The sequence below is a fragment of the Mus caroli genome, unplaced genomic scaffold, assembly GCF_978045245.1.
Source record: "Mus caroli unplaced genomic scaffold, Mus_caroli_1 scaffold_4, whole genome shotgun sequence".
NCBI classification, from domain to species: Eukaryota; Metazoa; Chordata; class Mammalia; order Rodentia; family Muridae; genus Mus; species Mus caroli.
Window position 1 is genome coordinate 92,288,937 of NW_028227259.1, and position 14,835 is coordinate 92,303,771.

The following is a 14,835-nucleotide window of genomic DNA, read 5'->3' on the forward strand; positions in this document are numbered from 1 at the left end:
TTTAATCCCAGCACTTGGGAGGCAGAGGCAGGCGGATTTCTGAGTTCGAGGCCAGCCTGGTCTACAAAGTGAGTTCCAGGACAGCCAGGGCTACACAGAGAAACCCTGTCTCGAAAAATCAAAAAAAAAAAAAAGAGAGAAGACCATCTTAGGACACATAGCAAGACCCCTTCAAAAAGGAAGGGTGGGAGGGAAAAGCCAGATAGAATCAAGGCAGACTTTCTCCATGTATCCTTGATGCCCTAGAACTGGCTGTATAGACCAGGCAGGCCTCAAATTCAGAGAGCCACCTCCCTCTGCCCCCTGAGTGCTGGAATCAAAGGCGTGTGCCACCACTGCCCAGCTACAATTTTTTTATTTTTTATTTTTTGGGGGGTGGGGGTTTCGAGACAGGGTTTCTTTGTGTAGCTCTGTCTGCCCTGGAACTCACTTTATAGATCAGGCTGGCCTCGAACTCAGAAATCCACCTGCCTCTGCCTCCCAAGTGCTGGGATTAAAGGCATGTGCTACCATGCCCAGCTTACAATTTTGTTTCTTAAGACATACCTTTAGTTTGGTTCTGTAGAACTGAAAAAATTTGAAGGTTGAAGATTTAAACAGTGGAAAATCTCTTTTTGTGTATTGAGAGTGCTTTAGCGTTACATTTCTATACCAATAAGCATCTATTGAGACTGGTACATGGTAGGTACTATTTTGAGCAACATCTATAAATGCAAAACACATGAATTTCTTCTCATGGGGCTGTGTTCTCTGCGAAGCTGGTAATTTAGTTTCATTTTACAGCTGAGCAAATCAAGGTGAAGGGAGGATAAATTTCCCACAGACACTTAGTAGCTAGTTGCTGATAGCACTGTGTGTGTAAGCCCTTGCTTGCTGCCACTGAGCCGTGAAGCCAGTTCTACATCCCAAGATAGAAGCCATTTCTGGTCTTAAGCTGGTTAATTTTAATAAGTAACAATGAGACATTGCAGTCCTCTGGTGGTATTCGCTTCTGACAAAATAATGATAACTCAGCTTCCTGGGCCTAATCATTTTATAATTGCTTATTGTCATCTTTGGTTAATATCTGCAAACTGACAATGAGCTTAACAAGCATATTGTAAACCTCAGATTGAAGAAATCTGACAACTGCAGAGAAACCTAGTAGATTTTGGTTATGGGAAGAAAGATATTGGGAGGGGGGCTGTGACATAATCATAGTTTTGTACAGTAGTAAAGTGATGACAACTAGTTCAAGATACCCTTTCGTGCCAGCAGTCGATAGTGAAATAGGAAAATATTTTTCTTAATTTGTGAAACTGTAAGCCCAGAAAGAAGCACTAGGAAAGAGAATTTTATGAGCATCTGCAAATTGATTTAATTGCACAAGTTGATGATTTTTAAGACACCCTTATGTGCAGATTAGGAATGAACTAAAAACAGGAGACAACTTTGTTAAGTAAAGGAGGGATGAGAGGTGGAGCTCTCTGTACACGACTCACAGGCACAGAGCCCCACGTTCATCCCCAGCAGAGCATAAAGCAGCTGTGGTATTGCAGACCTGGAATCTTAGAACTTGTCAGGAGCCTCCAGAGGATAACTTCTGAACATTCTCAGTTACATAGTGTGTTCATGCCACCTTGAAATACAGGAAACCCTGCCTCCAGAACAAGATGAGAGGGGAAGCCTGGGATGTAGTTTAAAGGTGAAGTGCTTGCTACTCAAGCAGCAGGAGCCAGGTTTGGTCCCCAGAATCAGTGTGGAAAAGCTGGGTGTTGTAACACATGCTGTAAGCACTGCAGAGAGATGGGTGGATCCCTGGGGCTCTGTCTAGCCAGCCTAGCCTGTTTGGTGAGCTTCAAGCCAAAGGAGAGACCCTGTTTCAAACAAGGTGAATGGCACCTTGGGAACAACATTTGAGATTGACCTTGGGCCCCTGTACAGACCTCATGTTGTTGAGCTGTGGAGCTGAGTCTGCAGAGAACTTGCCTTACAAATCAAAGGACCTGTATTCAATCATCAGGGCCCTATGTAAACCAGCTGGACCTGGCAGGGAGGCCTGAGACTTGTTGGCCAGCCAGCCTAGCTTAATTGGTAAACTCCAGGCCAATGAGAGACCCTCCACATGAAGGAGTGTGTAACACACACACACAGAGTAAAAGTGCTTGCTCAGCCTGCTCTCTTATAGAACCCAAGACTACCAGCCCAGAGATGGTCCCACCCACAAGGGGCCTTTCCCCCTTGATCACTAATTGAGAAAGTGCCTTACAGCTGGATCTCATGGAGGCACTTCCCCAACTGAAGCTCCTTTCCCTGTGATAACTCCAGCTTGTGTCAAGTTGACACATAAAACCAGCCAGTACAATTGACCCCTTGTCAACTTGACACACCAACACATCACTATTAAGCCTTAACCCTTACTTTCTTATTCATCCCCAAGATCTCAATAACTTTAAAAGTCCCACAGTCTTTACATATTAAAAGTTCAATCCCTTTAAAATACCCAATATCTTTTAAAAGTCAAAGTCTTTATACAATTAAAAGTCTCTTAACTGTGGGCTCCACTAAAATACTCTCTTCCTTCAAGAGGGAAAAATATCAGGGCACAGTCACAATCAAAAGCAAAAATCAAACTCCAACTGTCCAATGTCTGGGATCCAACTCACGATCTTCTGGGCTTTTCCAAGGGCTTGGGTCACTTCTCCAGCCATGTGCTTTGTAGCACACACATTGTCTTCTAGGCTCCAGCTGCCTCTTCTCCACTGCTGCTGCTGTTTTTGGTGATCATCTCATGGTACTGGCATCTCCAAAACACTGCTGTCTTCCGCTGTAACTAACAGCCTCTCATAGGCTCTCTTCATGGTGCCAAGCCTTCCTTTGCATGACCCCTTCTGTCCTGGGCAGGCAATTGCAACTAAGGCTGTACCTTCACCAATGGCCTTCCATGGCCTCTCACAGTGCTAAGCCTCAGTTGCTCTGCATGACCTCTGCATCCCTTTAAAACCAGTACCAACTGGGTGACTCTTACACATTACTAAGTCCTGCTGCAGCACTAAGTAAAACCTTGGTTATCTCTGAAACACAGCCTCTGTGCTCTCAGAAAACACTTCCCAGAACATGTCACCTCAATGATGCTGGTCTCTTCTTAATCACCACTAGTTTCTTAGCTCCAGCTAACCAGCATCAATAGTCCCAGTAATGCAAAGTTTTCACTTTAGTAGTTCTAGTATCTTGTTAATCACAGCTGATTCTTCAGCCCCAGCTAACCAGAACCACAGAATCTTCCCAATCAAAATAGCAATGGCCCTGAAAAGTCTTTAATCTTCCCTCTGAAATTTCACAAGCCAGGCCTCCATCTTCTGCACTGTTCTCAACTGTTGCGGCCCGCCCGCGGTCCACAACACGAACGGTTCACTGAGAATGGCAGTTCCCTGCAAAGAGAGGTAACTAGATAGGGCGGAAGAGACAATGGAGTCAAGACAAAACTCTGATCAAGACTCAATTTAATATTTCCAGACACTCAGTTTATAAAGGAGGGGGGAGGGAACCCAATTTCCCGCCAAGTAACTCAGGGTCCAGTAGCAGGACGAACACGTGTGTGCCTCCAGGCAGCAGAGTCAGGTTCCAGCAGTGGGCGTGGCAGGACGAATGAGCCGGTAGCTCCACCCTAGAGCAGGCAGGTTCCGGGCTGGGGGAAGGGAGACCACATTTCCCCCCATTAGATAACAAAAATAAAAATAAAAAAGGGGTGGCCTGTGGCAGAAAGATTATCTATGTTCAATAGTTCTGCCTAAGTTCCTAGGGCTAAAGAAAAAACCTATTTCCGTGGGATTTCTTAACTATTCTAATGGTAAACTGTATCTGGCTGAGACTGTAGGCTCTGACTTTATAATGCTAATTAGTGCTGAATAGGTAGCTACCTGTTTGCCTTTTAAGTAGGGCATTGGAACCCTGGCTGAGTTTAGCTAAACAATTTTAGAATAACACTGAACTGATAATTAACCACAATTTTGGGTGACAGGCAGGGGAAACAGTGAGAAGCGATTAAGACTGGCTGGCTCCTAGTACAAGGCCAATTGGCTTTTTTATTTTTTGGGTGGGAGGCAGTGAAGGGCCTGCTCTTACGACAGCAAGGTCTCCAATCTCTCTCCCCCCTGTTAATTAAGTTTAAATAGGCAATGCTTAACAGAGGTGATCAAAAGATTTTCTCATCCGTAGATGAGTGGGCCTTAACCTTGACTTGGGTGGACATTAACCTGATCCTCCCGTGAGTATTGTAACAACTCACATCTGTGGCTCTTGGTATCTTTTGGGGAGGGGAGGCAGAGCCGTAAGTATTTTGGTTTTTATCTGGAGTCAGATACCAACCTCTTTTTAAATCAGGTGTGTCACACAGGGAACTCAGAAACGGTCAAATTGGACCTTCCCTCCGCAGTGATCTCCTGCGCCAAGCGGTACCCATACCGTATTCATATGATTATGAATCAGTATCGCAATTCTGAGTTATTGCGAGGCCTCTATGTGAGACTTGTCAACCTCAGATTTAGCAAGGCCTAGACAAGAATTATGTCACTATTAACACCATTAATTTTGGTTAAAATAGGAGCTAAAAGTCTTTTCTCTTCATCTCTGTTATTCCCAGTAGCCTGAGGAACTAAGGACACCTTGCAGTAACAGCAAGGGTGAAAAGCCAGAGGCCAGCTAAGGGACTAAACCTATATCTATCAAAATAAGAACTAATCTTTGTAAATATATATGAAATTTCTACTTCCCTAGCTCTCCTGGTAAATCTAAATCCTATCTTAGACTGAAAGGCCACATGCTGAGATTAGCAGAACCACCTGTTTGCTCTTAGGGGCTGGGCGGAGAACCGGAGAATGTAGATTGACCTGCTTGAGAGAAGGAAGAATACTAAACAGTTAGAGTGTAGTAATGTAAATTTTCTGTTTGGAGAAGTCAAGGTACTTTATTTAGATGCAAATTGTAAAGCTAAAGTTTATCTCCGGCCTTTTGTAGGGGAATTGGCTCAGAGGAAACAGTGTTTTTTGAGAGCTTCCACTCCCAGCTCAAGAGGAAGTTTTAGTCCTCAAGGTGAATACTTACGAGGAGAGACAGAATCTGTGTTTACCTGACGAATTAATCTCTCTGGTAGCCACCGTGCTTCATCTTCATCTCGTGAAAAAACACAAACCGACCCTCTTCCCCAAATTAGGACTGGATCTGGACCCTTCCATTTATTAGTCAAGGGGTCCTTCCATTTTGCCAATGCATAAGAATTAGAAGTAACTGGGTGCCAGTGGCGTTCCGCTGCAGACTGACCTTTAATGTCAGTTTGCAAAAAGTTTAGGACAAATAAGGTAAAGGCAAGATGAGCCTTTGGTGACTTTGGAGAATATGCTCTGAATTAACTTTGCTAGGTAATTTAGAATATAGGAATCTCTAATAATTGAACTGAATATTAGACCAGTCTAAGATTGAGTTAGAATGGCTGGTCACACTGAAGAAGAGTGAAAAATCATTATGACTCTATTAAATGACTAATTTTACTAAGTCTGAATATACAGTCTCTGATGTACTATTGCCATAAAGTTAAAAGGCTAGAAGCTAGTCTAAACTGGAAAAATGAAAAGCAAGGATGGATCTAAAACATGAATTTAATCTTTTAGTCCTTTTAATCAGGACACTGAGTTAACTTACCTGTCAGCTCAGCACACGAATTACCAATATGCTTCTGTAGAGTTCTGTGGAGAGAACCTGTCTTTCCCTTTTCTAATAAGGTAGCTGTTTTAGGATCAATTTATAAGCCAATAAGTAGATCCTTTTAAGATACTAAAAAGCATTTATTAAATTTGACATTTTAATCTCAAATTTTGAAAATAAAGGTATGTTTTAAATAGTGTGCATGGAAATGCACTAAATAGTATATATGGGGATACAATTTTTCTCTTTTGTCTTTTAAGAGGTTAAAGTTTAAAATTTTACAATATCTAACCTTTTGAATTAATAACTTTTTGGACAAAACATTTTAAATATTTGGCTGTAAAGGGGCAGTGACTAATTGCACTTTCAATCATTTTTCTTAAGGAACAGTTGTAACTAGAAAGCTTGAAAAGTTATTAAGAGTCACACGTGCATAATTTATTTATTTATTAACTAAAAATATGTATAAGCAATTGTAAATTTGAGAATTAATAGTATCTGAGGGACGAACAATTTTAAGTAATTATGAGCTCAGAGATATAGCATTGACTATCAATATAAATTAAGGTTTGATTGTTCAGCATTTTAAAACACCATCTACAGCACACAACCAGATTATTTGTGCTGGAATAGGGGTAACTGTGTGTCTTAAGACTCTGCTCCACAGCAGCTAGTTGGGCCCACGTGGGCCAAACGATTGGCTGGGAGGATGAGAAAAATGACTTTACAATAATGTTTTTTCTGGCCAAAGAATTGTCTTGGGCACAACCAATTTTCAATTACCAATTAACAACAATTATAAAAGCTTTCTTTATTTCCTGCAAAACCCCTTGCAGCAAACCAAAACACCAAATAACAAAAGGATACTGTCTCTGAATCTTTTGGGTGAGAGCAAGGATTTAAGGTAAACTTCCCTTGAGAAGCATTAGTTAATAAAATATTTTCCACTTAGGAAACAATATATACTGAAAGATTAAAACTTTTGGCTTCTTGTAAAGAAGCAGAAACAATAAACATTTTTCTTACATAATGTAAAGCTATATTAGCCATACATAGAGGCAAAATTTTCTAGTGATTACCAGTTTACTAGAAGCAAAAATCTTTGAATTTAAGCATTATTTTAAACATCTGAATAGATCTGTAACACTGTTAAAAAGAAATTTTCTTGAACACAGGGAAAAACTTTTTTAGGCTTTGTTTGCAAAACAAAAGAAAAGGCCACAAGCCGCTCTGGGACTGCCCAGAGCCCTGTATTGACTCAAAGGTAAAATACTTTTTAATCTGAGCATTAATCTTAAATTTGCAATCAAACTGCAAGCTGCAGTCAATGGAACAATGGCAGTTTTAACCATAATTTTTAAGTTTTTGTGCAAGGTTAGGATAATATCTACAACTTTGGGAAAGCAAAACCTATGTTTAAAACAATTTATCACTGTTAAAATCAATATTAGAAGCATTACTATCATATTACGAAGTTTGGATACCAATTAATACCTATGAATACCTATTAAAGCAAGCTTTAACGCTTTAATAAAGAGGCATTGCTTTATATCTTATCTTAAATTTTACTATTTAGGATAGGAACCACATTAATCATTATCTAAACTAGAAATATCTTAAGAGACTCAGCCTCTAGGGCTGCCTTAGGCCACGTGTCGGAAGGACTCTAAACTTGAGTTATCAAATTTAACATTAACCATCTGTAGCAATGTAACAATTATTAATTTTAACCAACAACTTATGAGCTGAATGCGAAAACATGCAGAACACATTTTTAATAAAGAACCAAATGAAGCAGTTAATTTTAGACCAATCAGAGAATATTAATCTTTGTAGCTACAATCATAGAATAAAAAAGCACTTTACCATTGTCAAACACATTAATTATGAACCATTTATCAGATTTGAAACTAAGAGGCTGTGTACTCGCTGCTTTTTCTTAAAACGAACATTTTTTCCATCAGGGGCCTTCCTGCCACGTGTCTGGTTTTTGGCTGAAACACGTGGCAGCTCTCGGCCTTGCAGATAAAGATTTTTTATACCATTTTTATTATCCAACATAAAACATAGAACATTCATTCATACAGACTGGACACGAACATACATGAATTGAACACGAGAACAGATTGGTGCACCAGACATAAACAAGACACAAAATGGGGCAGAGTACTCCTGCTATTTGGGACAATTTCCTCCCTCATGATGCAGTTTTTATAACTGGGGCAATCCGCCTGTATTAATTTCCTTTTAATAAACCCTTTCCTTTCTCACACCTAACAATGTAGCTTTTTTCTAGCCACGGCCTACCGCCTGTGCCTAGCTCCTCTTAAGCTTCACTGCTGAACCTAAGTGAACCAGCGCTCGGGCTTAACGCTGTCTCAGCTTAGCCCATACCTTCTCCGGTATGAATTTCCTTTATCCTTAAGCAACTCCTGAAAACTAAACACAACGGCCTAATCATGATTTTGAACCCTTCTTTCCTCCACCTAAGCAGTTTTTTCTAAAAAAAACTGCGGCACACCGCCTGTCTCCGTATCTAGTTCCGATTTACGAACTGCTGACCCAAGTAGAACCAGTGTTGGGTTAGCACTGCTTCAAACTTGCTTCGTATCCTACTGCATCCCCGCAACACTTTCAAAACTGAAATTTTTTTTTTTGGGCTAGCGCTAGCATGTGTACCTGTCCGTTGCTCCGATGCTCCTCCTCCGATACGAAGATTCTTTCCTTTCTTGTGGAGCTCCACACAGCAATCGTTTCTCTTAGCATCTCTCTGCCATTCTTCAGGTCCCAGTTCTGGCGCCAACTGTTGCGGCCCGCCCGCGGTCCACAACACGAACGGTTCACTGAGAATGGCAGTTCCCTGCAAAGAGAGGTAACTAGATAGGGCGGAAGAGACAATGGAGTCAAGACAAAACTCTGATCAAGACTCAATTTAATATTTCCAGACACTCAGTTTATAAAGGAGGGGGGAGGGAACCCAATTTCCCGCCAAGTAACTCAGGGTCCAGTAGCAGGACGAACACGTGTGTGCCTCCAGGCAGCAGAGTCAGGTTCCAGCAGTGGGCGTGGCAGGACGAATGAGCCGGTAGCTCCACCCTAGAGCAGGCAGGTTCCGGGCTGGGGGAAGGGAGACCACACTCAACATTATCTTCCAAGCTCCTATACAACATCCCACAGAGCTCTGAACACCGAATGGATCTTCTGGCCTAAAGTTCCAAAGTCCTTCGACAGTCCTCCCCAAAACATGGTCAGGTTGTCACAGGAATACCCCACTATGCTGGTACCAATTTGTCTTAGTCAGGGTTTCTATTCCTGCATAAACATCATGACCAAGAAGCAAGTTGGGGAGGAAAGGGTTTATTCAGCTTACACTTTCCATATTGCTGTTGATCACCAAAGGAGGTCAGGACTGGAACTCAAGCAGGTCAGGAAGCAGGAGCTGATACTGAGGCCATGGAGGGATGTTACTTACTGGCTTGCTTCCCCTGGCTTGCTCAGCTTGCTTGCTTGCATTTTTTTTGGGGGGGGGGGAATTTTCGAGACAGGGTTTCTGTGTAACCAACCCTGGCTATCCTGGAACTCACTCTGTAAACCAGGCTGGCCGGAACTCAGAAAACCATCTGCCTCTGCCTCCCAAGTGCTGGGATTAAAGGCGTGCGCCACCACTGCCTGGTCAGCTTGCTTTCTTATAGAACCCAAGACTACCAACCCAGGGATGGTCCCACCCACAAGGGCCTCTCTCCCTTGATCACAAATTGAGAAAGATGCCTTACAGCTGGATCTCATGGAGGCACTTCCCCAACTGAAGCTCCTTTCCCTGTGATAACTCCAGCTTGTATTGGAATTGAAACACAAAACCAGCCAGTACACACACAGAAAACAAAGACAAACATTTGAAAGAAAAGGCTGAGAACTGTTACTATTGCAGTTAAATTAGAAACCAAAGACAGTCCAGGAGAGATAGAAAGTGGGTAGCCCCTTGTAAGTCTTGGTCTTCCCTTTCTCCAGCTGAGCAATAGTTTTACAGATACTAGTTAATTCTTTGCAGAATTAAAATTGTGCAGTGAAATAGTTCTTTCTGTTTGTTCTGCTTTTTGGGTGTTTTGTTGTTGTAGTAGTTTTATTTTGTTGTCGTTGTTTGAGAACTGGCTTCTCTGTGCATCCCTGGCTGTCCCCAGATACACTCTGTATACCAAACTGGCCTCACACTCACAGGGAGCCACCTACCTCTGCCTCCCAGTGCTGGGATTAAAGGTGTGCGCCATGGCCACCACCACTTGGCCCATGAAGTACTTATTTAAAATATGTCACAATGTATCATTTTACAAGATGACTCCCCCTTCTTTTACCTGTCTCCTGCTTCTGCATGTATCATTTGTTCTTAATTTAGACATCCCCCTGAGTAAAGGGGAAGGAATGAGGTGGGTTCCAGCTCTCCCCAGTTGAGGCTTCAGGTCATGGTGCCTGAGGGATTTGCATTAGCCCTTGCCACTACACAACAGGAAAACTGTACCCTGGGTTCTCTCTTTCTCAGAAAAATGCCGTTCGTGAAAAACCTGGGCTCAGTGTGTAAGTTGAGAGACTGAAGTGGCCAGTGGAAAGAAATGGTTTGGGAGACTTTAGGGTGTGAACTGAAAAAAATTATTTTTAAAAAGTCTCTTCAGATAAGGGAATTGAAGCTCCTGTTGAGGATCTTTCCAAGAGCCTTGTCTGAGTACCTGAAGATGAAGAATGTCAAAGAAAATACAGCTTCGGGTGGGGTGGGATAGGGTGGGGTGGGAGCACCTAGACAGAGCTGTGTGGAGGAGCAAACCAGCCCCCTGGCCTTTATGTGTTCCTGGGCCAGCTCCTTGTGTGTATGAGGAGATACCAGTGTCTGCTTTGCAGGATGCTCAGAAGAGCTCCCTGTGGCATTTGTTAAGTCCCTAACAGAAAACAGAAATTCAGTGAGTGACATCATTCTGTTGAGTAATTTTCCATCCTGCACAACAGGGGCATTAGCCCCTAACAAGTCAGTATCTGTCTTGTAATAGCCACATCTGAGTGTGAACCACAATCCACTGTAAGAGAAATGTAACTTCCAACTGAGATGTGCATCATGCTTGCTCAGAGTCACTCTGTAGAAAGGCCAAGAAGTGTGAGCAGGCTGTGGTGTCCGGCGATCCACCCCTCCGTCCGCCCTGATCATGGACAGATAGTCCAAATGAGAAAAAAATAGTTCAACAGAGCTTGTAATTACTGTATACATGAGAATAAGGTAATTTTTTCTTTATATTTTGCAGTGATGGGGACTGAACTTAGTACCTTGTACACACTAGAGGCAATCACTATGTTCTAAATACATTCAAAAGTCAAGATTTGTACGTTTTATGGATGGCTTAATGTTTTCTTTTTATGTAAAGCTAATATATTTGTAAATATTAAGTAGTACTTTGTAATGTTTAGAGGTTTTTTATTAGCTTAATTGCATTGCTTCTGAACAATGCGCAATTGTGATGACTCAGTGCTGCTTATCTGATCATCTGATCCGTGTGTTTATCTGATGGGTGTGTGCCACTCATGCTGAGGTAAGGGTGCTCTTACCCAACTGCCCTGCCACAGACTGATGGATGAGGCAGGGCTCCCTCTCTCTTGTGTCCTCTAGGTGAACAGAACAGGCTTCGGAGGGACCAGAAGGGATCTTAGTCAAGCCTCTTGCTCAGTCGTCTAAGCATTCCTATTGTTCAGGCATGATGCTATACCAGTCGGATCTCCTCTTGGGCTTAGTAAAGGCTGCTTGGTGAAAAGATAGCATGCCATGGTTTGTGAACAGTCTGTATTTGTCCCTTAGCCATGATTTCTCATTAGGGGTTCACTCATCTGAGATCAAATGTAGTCTGAAAACATTAAGTTAAAAATTGCAGAAATAACCAATTTATTACTTTTAAACCTCACGCCATCCGAAACAGTGTTGTGAAACTTTGTGCGCCTGAGCTCAGGGCCTGGATCTCTGTTTAACGGACCCACACTGTAGGTGCTAACCTCCCATCATTATCATTGGGAAGCTCTCATTATGCTGTCATCTGACACTATGTCATAATCCCTCCATAACCCACCTCCGCAGGAACTGCCATCATTATCTCCTATCATTGCAAGAAGAGATGTGAGCTCAGAGACATAAGGTGTGTAAGTGTGCACACACACACATGAGCATGTGGAGGCCACAGGAGATGTTGTTCCATGGAGTGGCCCACCTTGGTATTTGAGACAGTTAATCACTGGCCTGGGGTTCACCAGTTAAGCTAAACTGACTGCCCAGCCAGCCCCAGGAATTGGCTTGTCTCGGTCTCCTTACAGCTGGGCCTGCGCGCAGCTGTTTTACTTGGGCCCTGAGGACTAAATCCAGCTCCCGGTGCTCCCAAGACAAGAACTTTATTGGCTGACTCATCCCTGCAGCACAAGATGTCTGAGGGGCTGGGAGTGTGGTTCCGTTTGTAGAGTGCTTTCCTGGCATTTGCACAAAGCCTGGTCTCCATCACCTGCACAAGGTAAACCAGGTGTAGTGGCAAAACCCATCATTTTAGCACTTGGGAGGTATGGGCAAGACCGAAATCCGAAATTTAAGGTCATCCTCAGCTCTGTAGGAAGTTCAAGGCCAGCCTGTGCTGTATAATACATAAAGCCCTGTCTCGAAGAAAACGGGCAAAGAAAGTTATTTTACAAGCCACATCTAACCCTTATTATGATGTAATGATTCTATTTTATAATTAGTTATTGATCTCCTTGGTGTTTGTTTTTGAGACTGGATTTCTCTGTGTAGCCCTGGATGTCATGGAACTTACTCTGTAGATCAGGCTGGCCTCAAGTCCACCTGTCTGCCTGGAATTAAAGGCTTGCCCAACAGATATTGATCTCTTACTGTGCCTAATGTATACATTAAACTCTGTACAGTATAAAACAACTATCCTTAGTTTCAGAGATCTACTGAAAAACATGGAATGTATTCCCTGCAAATAGTGGGAGACTCTGTGTTGGATCCTGGATCTAGAACATTCAAATTTATTTATGTTTGTGCTGTGTGATTTCAACAATCATTGACCTGGAACCTTCTCTTCTCCTCCTCCCTCTCCCACTACCTATCACCCTTTTTGAGGCAGAGTCTCATGTAGCCTAGGATGGGTTGGTGCTCTCAAACATGCTGTGTAGCTGAGTCCCTGATATAGGCAAGTGCCACTCACCATACCTGGGTGTGTGTCTGTCTGTCTGTCTGTCTGTCTCTCTCTGTCAGGGTTAAATTTCATGAGGTATATTTCTCCTTTAAACTGAAACCCTTAAATAGGAACAAAACAAAAAACAATTTCTTTTGGTCACTAAAACATTTTAAAATTACTGTTCTTCTTGCCACAGAAGAGAGCTACTTCTGGCATTGTGTGATGAGGACATAAATATTATCACACGATGGACTGCACACTCGTGCGTACATACTAGTTAAGAGAATTTAATGGTGTATCTTCAGGACATTCCAGTATAAAGTTTTTTTAAAATACAACATGGTTTTAACTTCTCTTTAGAAATACATTTTAGCTGGGTGTGGTGGTGCACGCCTTTAATCCCAGCACTTGGGAGGCAGAGGCAGGTGGATTTCTGAGTTTGAGGACAGCCAGGGCTACACAGAGAAACCCTGCTCGAAAAAAAAAAAAAAAAAAAAAAAACAAGCAAACAAAAATACATTCTGTGTTATGGCAGAGACTTGGTTAATACATCTCTATGAGAAGGGAAGGCGTTGCCATTGATCAGGAAGGAACTCACTTCTTTAGTTTAAGGTGGTGGCTGTGTGGCTGTGTGGTTGTGTGGTTGTTTTTCCAGTCCTGTCCTAAAAGGTTTGTCCTTTGTATTTTGAAAACTCAAATTATAAATGCTTTAATAGACTGCTCCAGCTCTTTTTCCATCTTTTCTTAAAATGTCATCCTCTGCATAGCAAATTTCAATAGCTGAGTTTATAACTATACAAGTGAATTGTGTGCTTAGCAAATGATTCTAGCTGCTTTTTGTGCCACAGTCTTGTTCAGCTAGTCCATCCCAGAGTGTAGAGAATTGATGAGGATCTGTGCATTGTGTTAGGTCTGCTCATAGTTTGACTAGCACAGTCTGAAAGTGGGTTGTGCAGGATAAGAGAGAGCAGCCTAATTGCTCCTCCTGCATCAGCAGCATCTATAAAGCATCCTGGGAATTGCTTGCCCGATGCTCCGAGCAGCTGGTCACATGAGCCTGGATTTTCAGTTCAGTTCATTAGTCAGCCATTTTGGTCAACACCCTGCTTACTGCACACAACCAATCCTGTTAGAGCTCAGCATCCCGGCTCATCCGAGCAGATCCTCTAGTGATTTCTGCTGGTCAAAAATTTTTAAGATAAATTGAAAATATAGCTTGATTTTTTTTCACTTATATTTTTTGTTTTGTATTTTTTTCTGCACAAAGAAGGAGGATTTTTTTTTTCACTTATTCATGCTGAGACCAATTTTTGAAAGCCAGCTAAGGCAGCATTGGGCGTATAGGATTTAAGCCTATAGATAGCCCGGCTAGAATAAAGGAAAAGGAAGATAAAAGGAGAGCACGCTGGTAGAGGACTGCACCGTCTAGTCTTGCTAACCTTTAGGAATTGCTGCTAAGAAAAGAGAGTATAGAATTGTTTGTTTTGAGCAGTTTGTTCTACAAGGTATTTTTTGTTGTTTTTCTTTGTTGTTTTTTTTCCTTTTTCTTTTTTAATCTCTCCCATCCCTAAAAGCTTTATTTAAAAGCTTGGGATTCGGGGATTTTTTTGGTGCAAAGGTCTTATTTATTTGTGTGTGTGTGTGTGTGTGTGTGTGTGTGTTGTGGTCGCAGCTGACTCATCATGTCTGCCCTGACGCCTCCGACTGATATGCCAACCCCCACCACTGACAAGATCACACAGGCTGCCATGGAGACCATCTACCTTTGCAAATTCCGAGTGTCTATGGATGGAGAATGGCTCTGCCTTCGAGAGCTGGATGACATCTCCCTTACACCCGACCCAGAGCCTACCCATGAAGGTATGGTCAGATGCCAGCGGCCAGTGCCTAGTCTCAGCAGCGTCGTCCTCATTGTTACAGGGACTGGGAGGGTCAGAGGTGGGAAGACCTCTTGGTTTTTATTGTT

The 14,835-nt window shown here is 42.4% G+C and overlaps 1 protein-coding gene across 9 annotated transcripts in view; it reads left to right on the forward strand.

Moving 5' to 3' along the window:
* Rufy3 (RUN and FYVE domain containing 3) overlaps nt 1-14,835 on the forward strand; it is an 86,185-nt gene that overhangs the window by 9,662 nt on the left and 61,688 nt on the right. The window contains exons 1-2 of one of the 9 annotated variants that reach the window (XM_085836828.1): nt 13,908-14,374; nt 14,542-14,729. The exons of 4 other annotated variants lie outside the window; for them this stretch is intronic. In XM_085836828.1, the coding sequence (XP_085692954.1) occupies nt 14,552-14,729 (178 nt within the window). In that variant the 5' untranslated portion in view covers nt 13,908-14,374; nt 14,542-14,551. Of the gene's footprint in view, nt 1-13,907; nt 14,730-14,835 lie in introns of those variants that run through there. 4 more of the 9 variants (XM_085836830.1, XM_085836829.1, XM_085836834.1 and 1 more) reach the window with 4 other exon arrangements.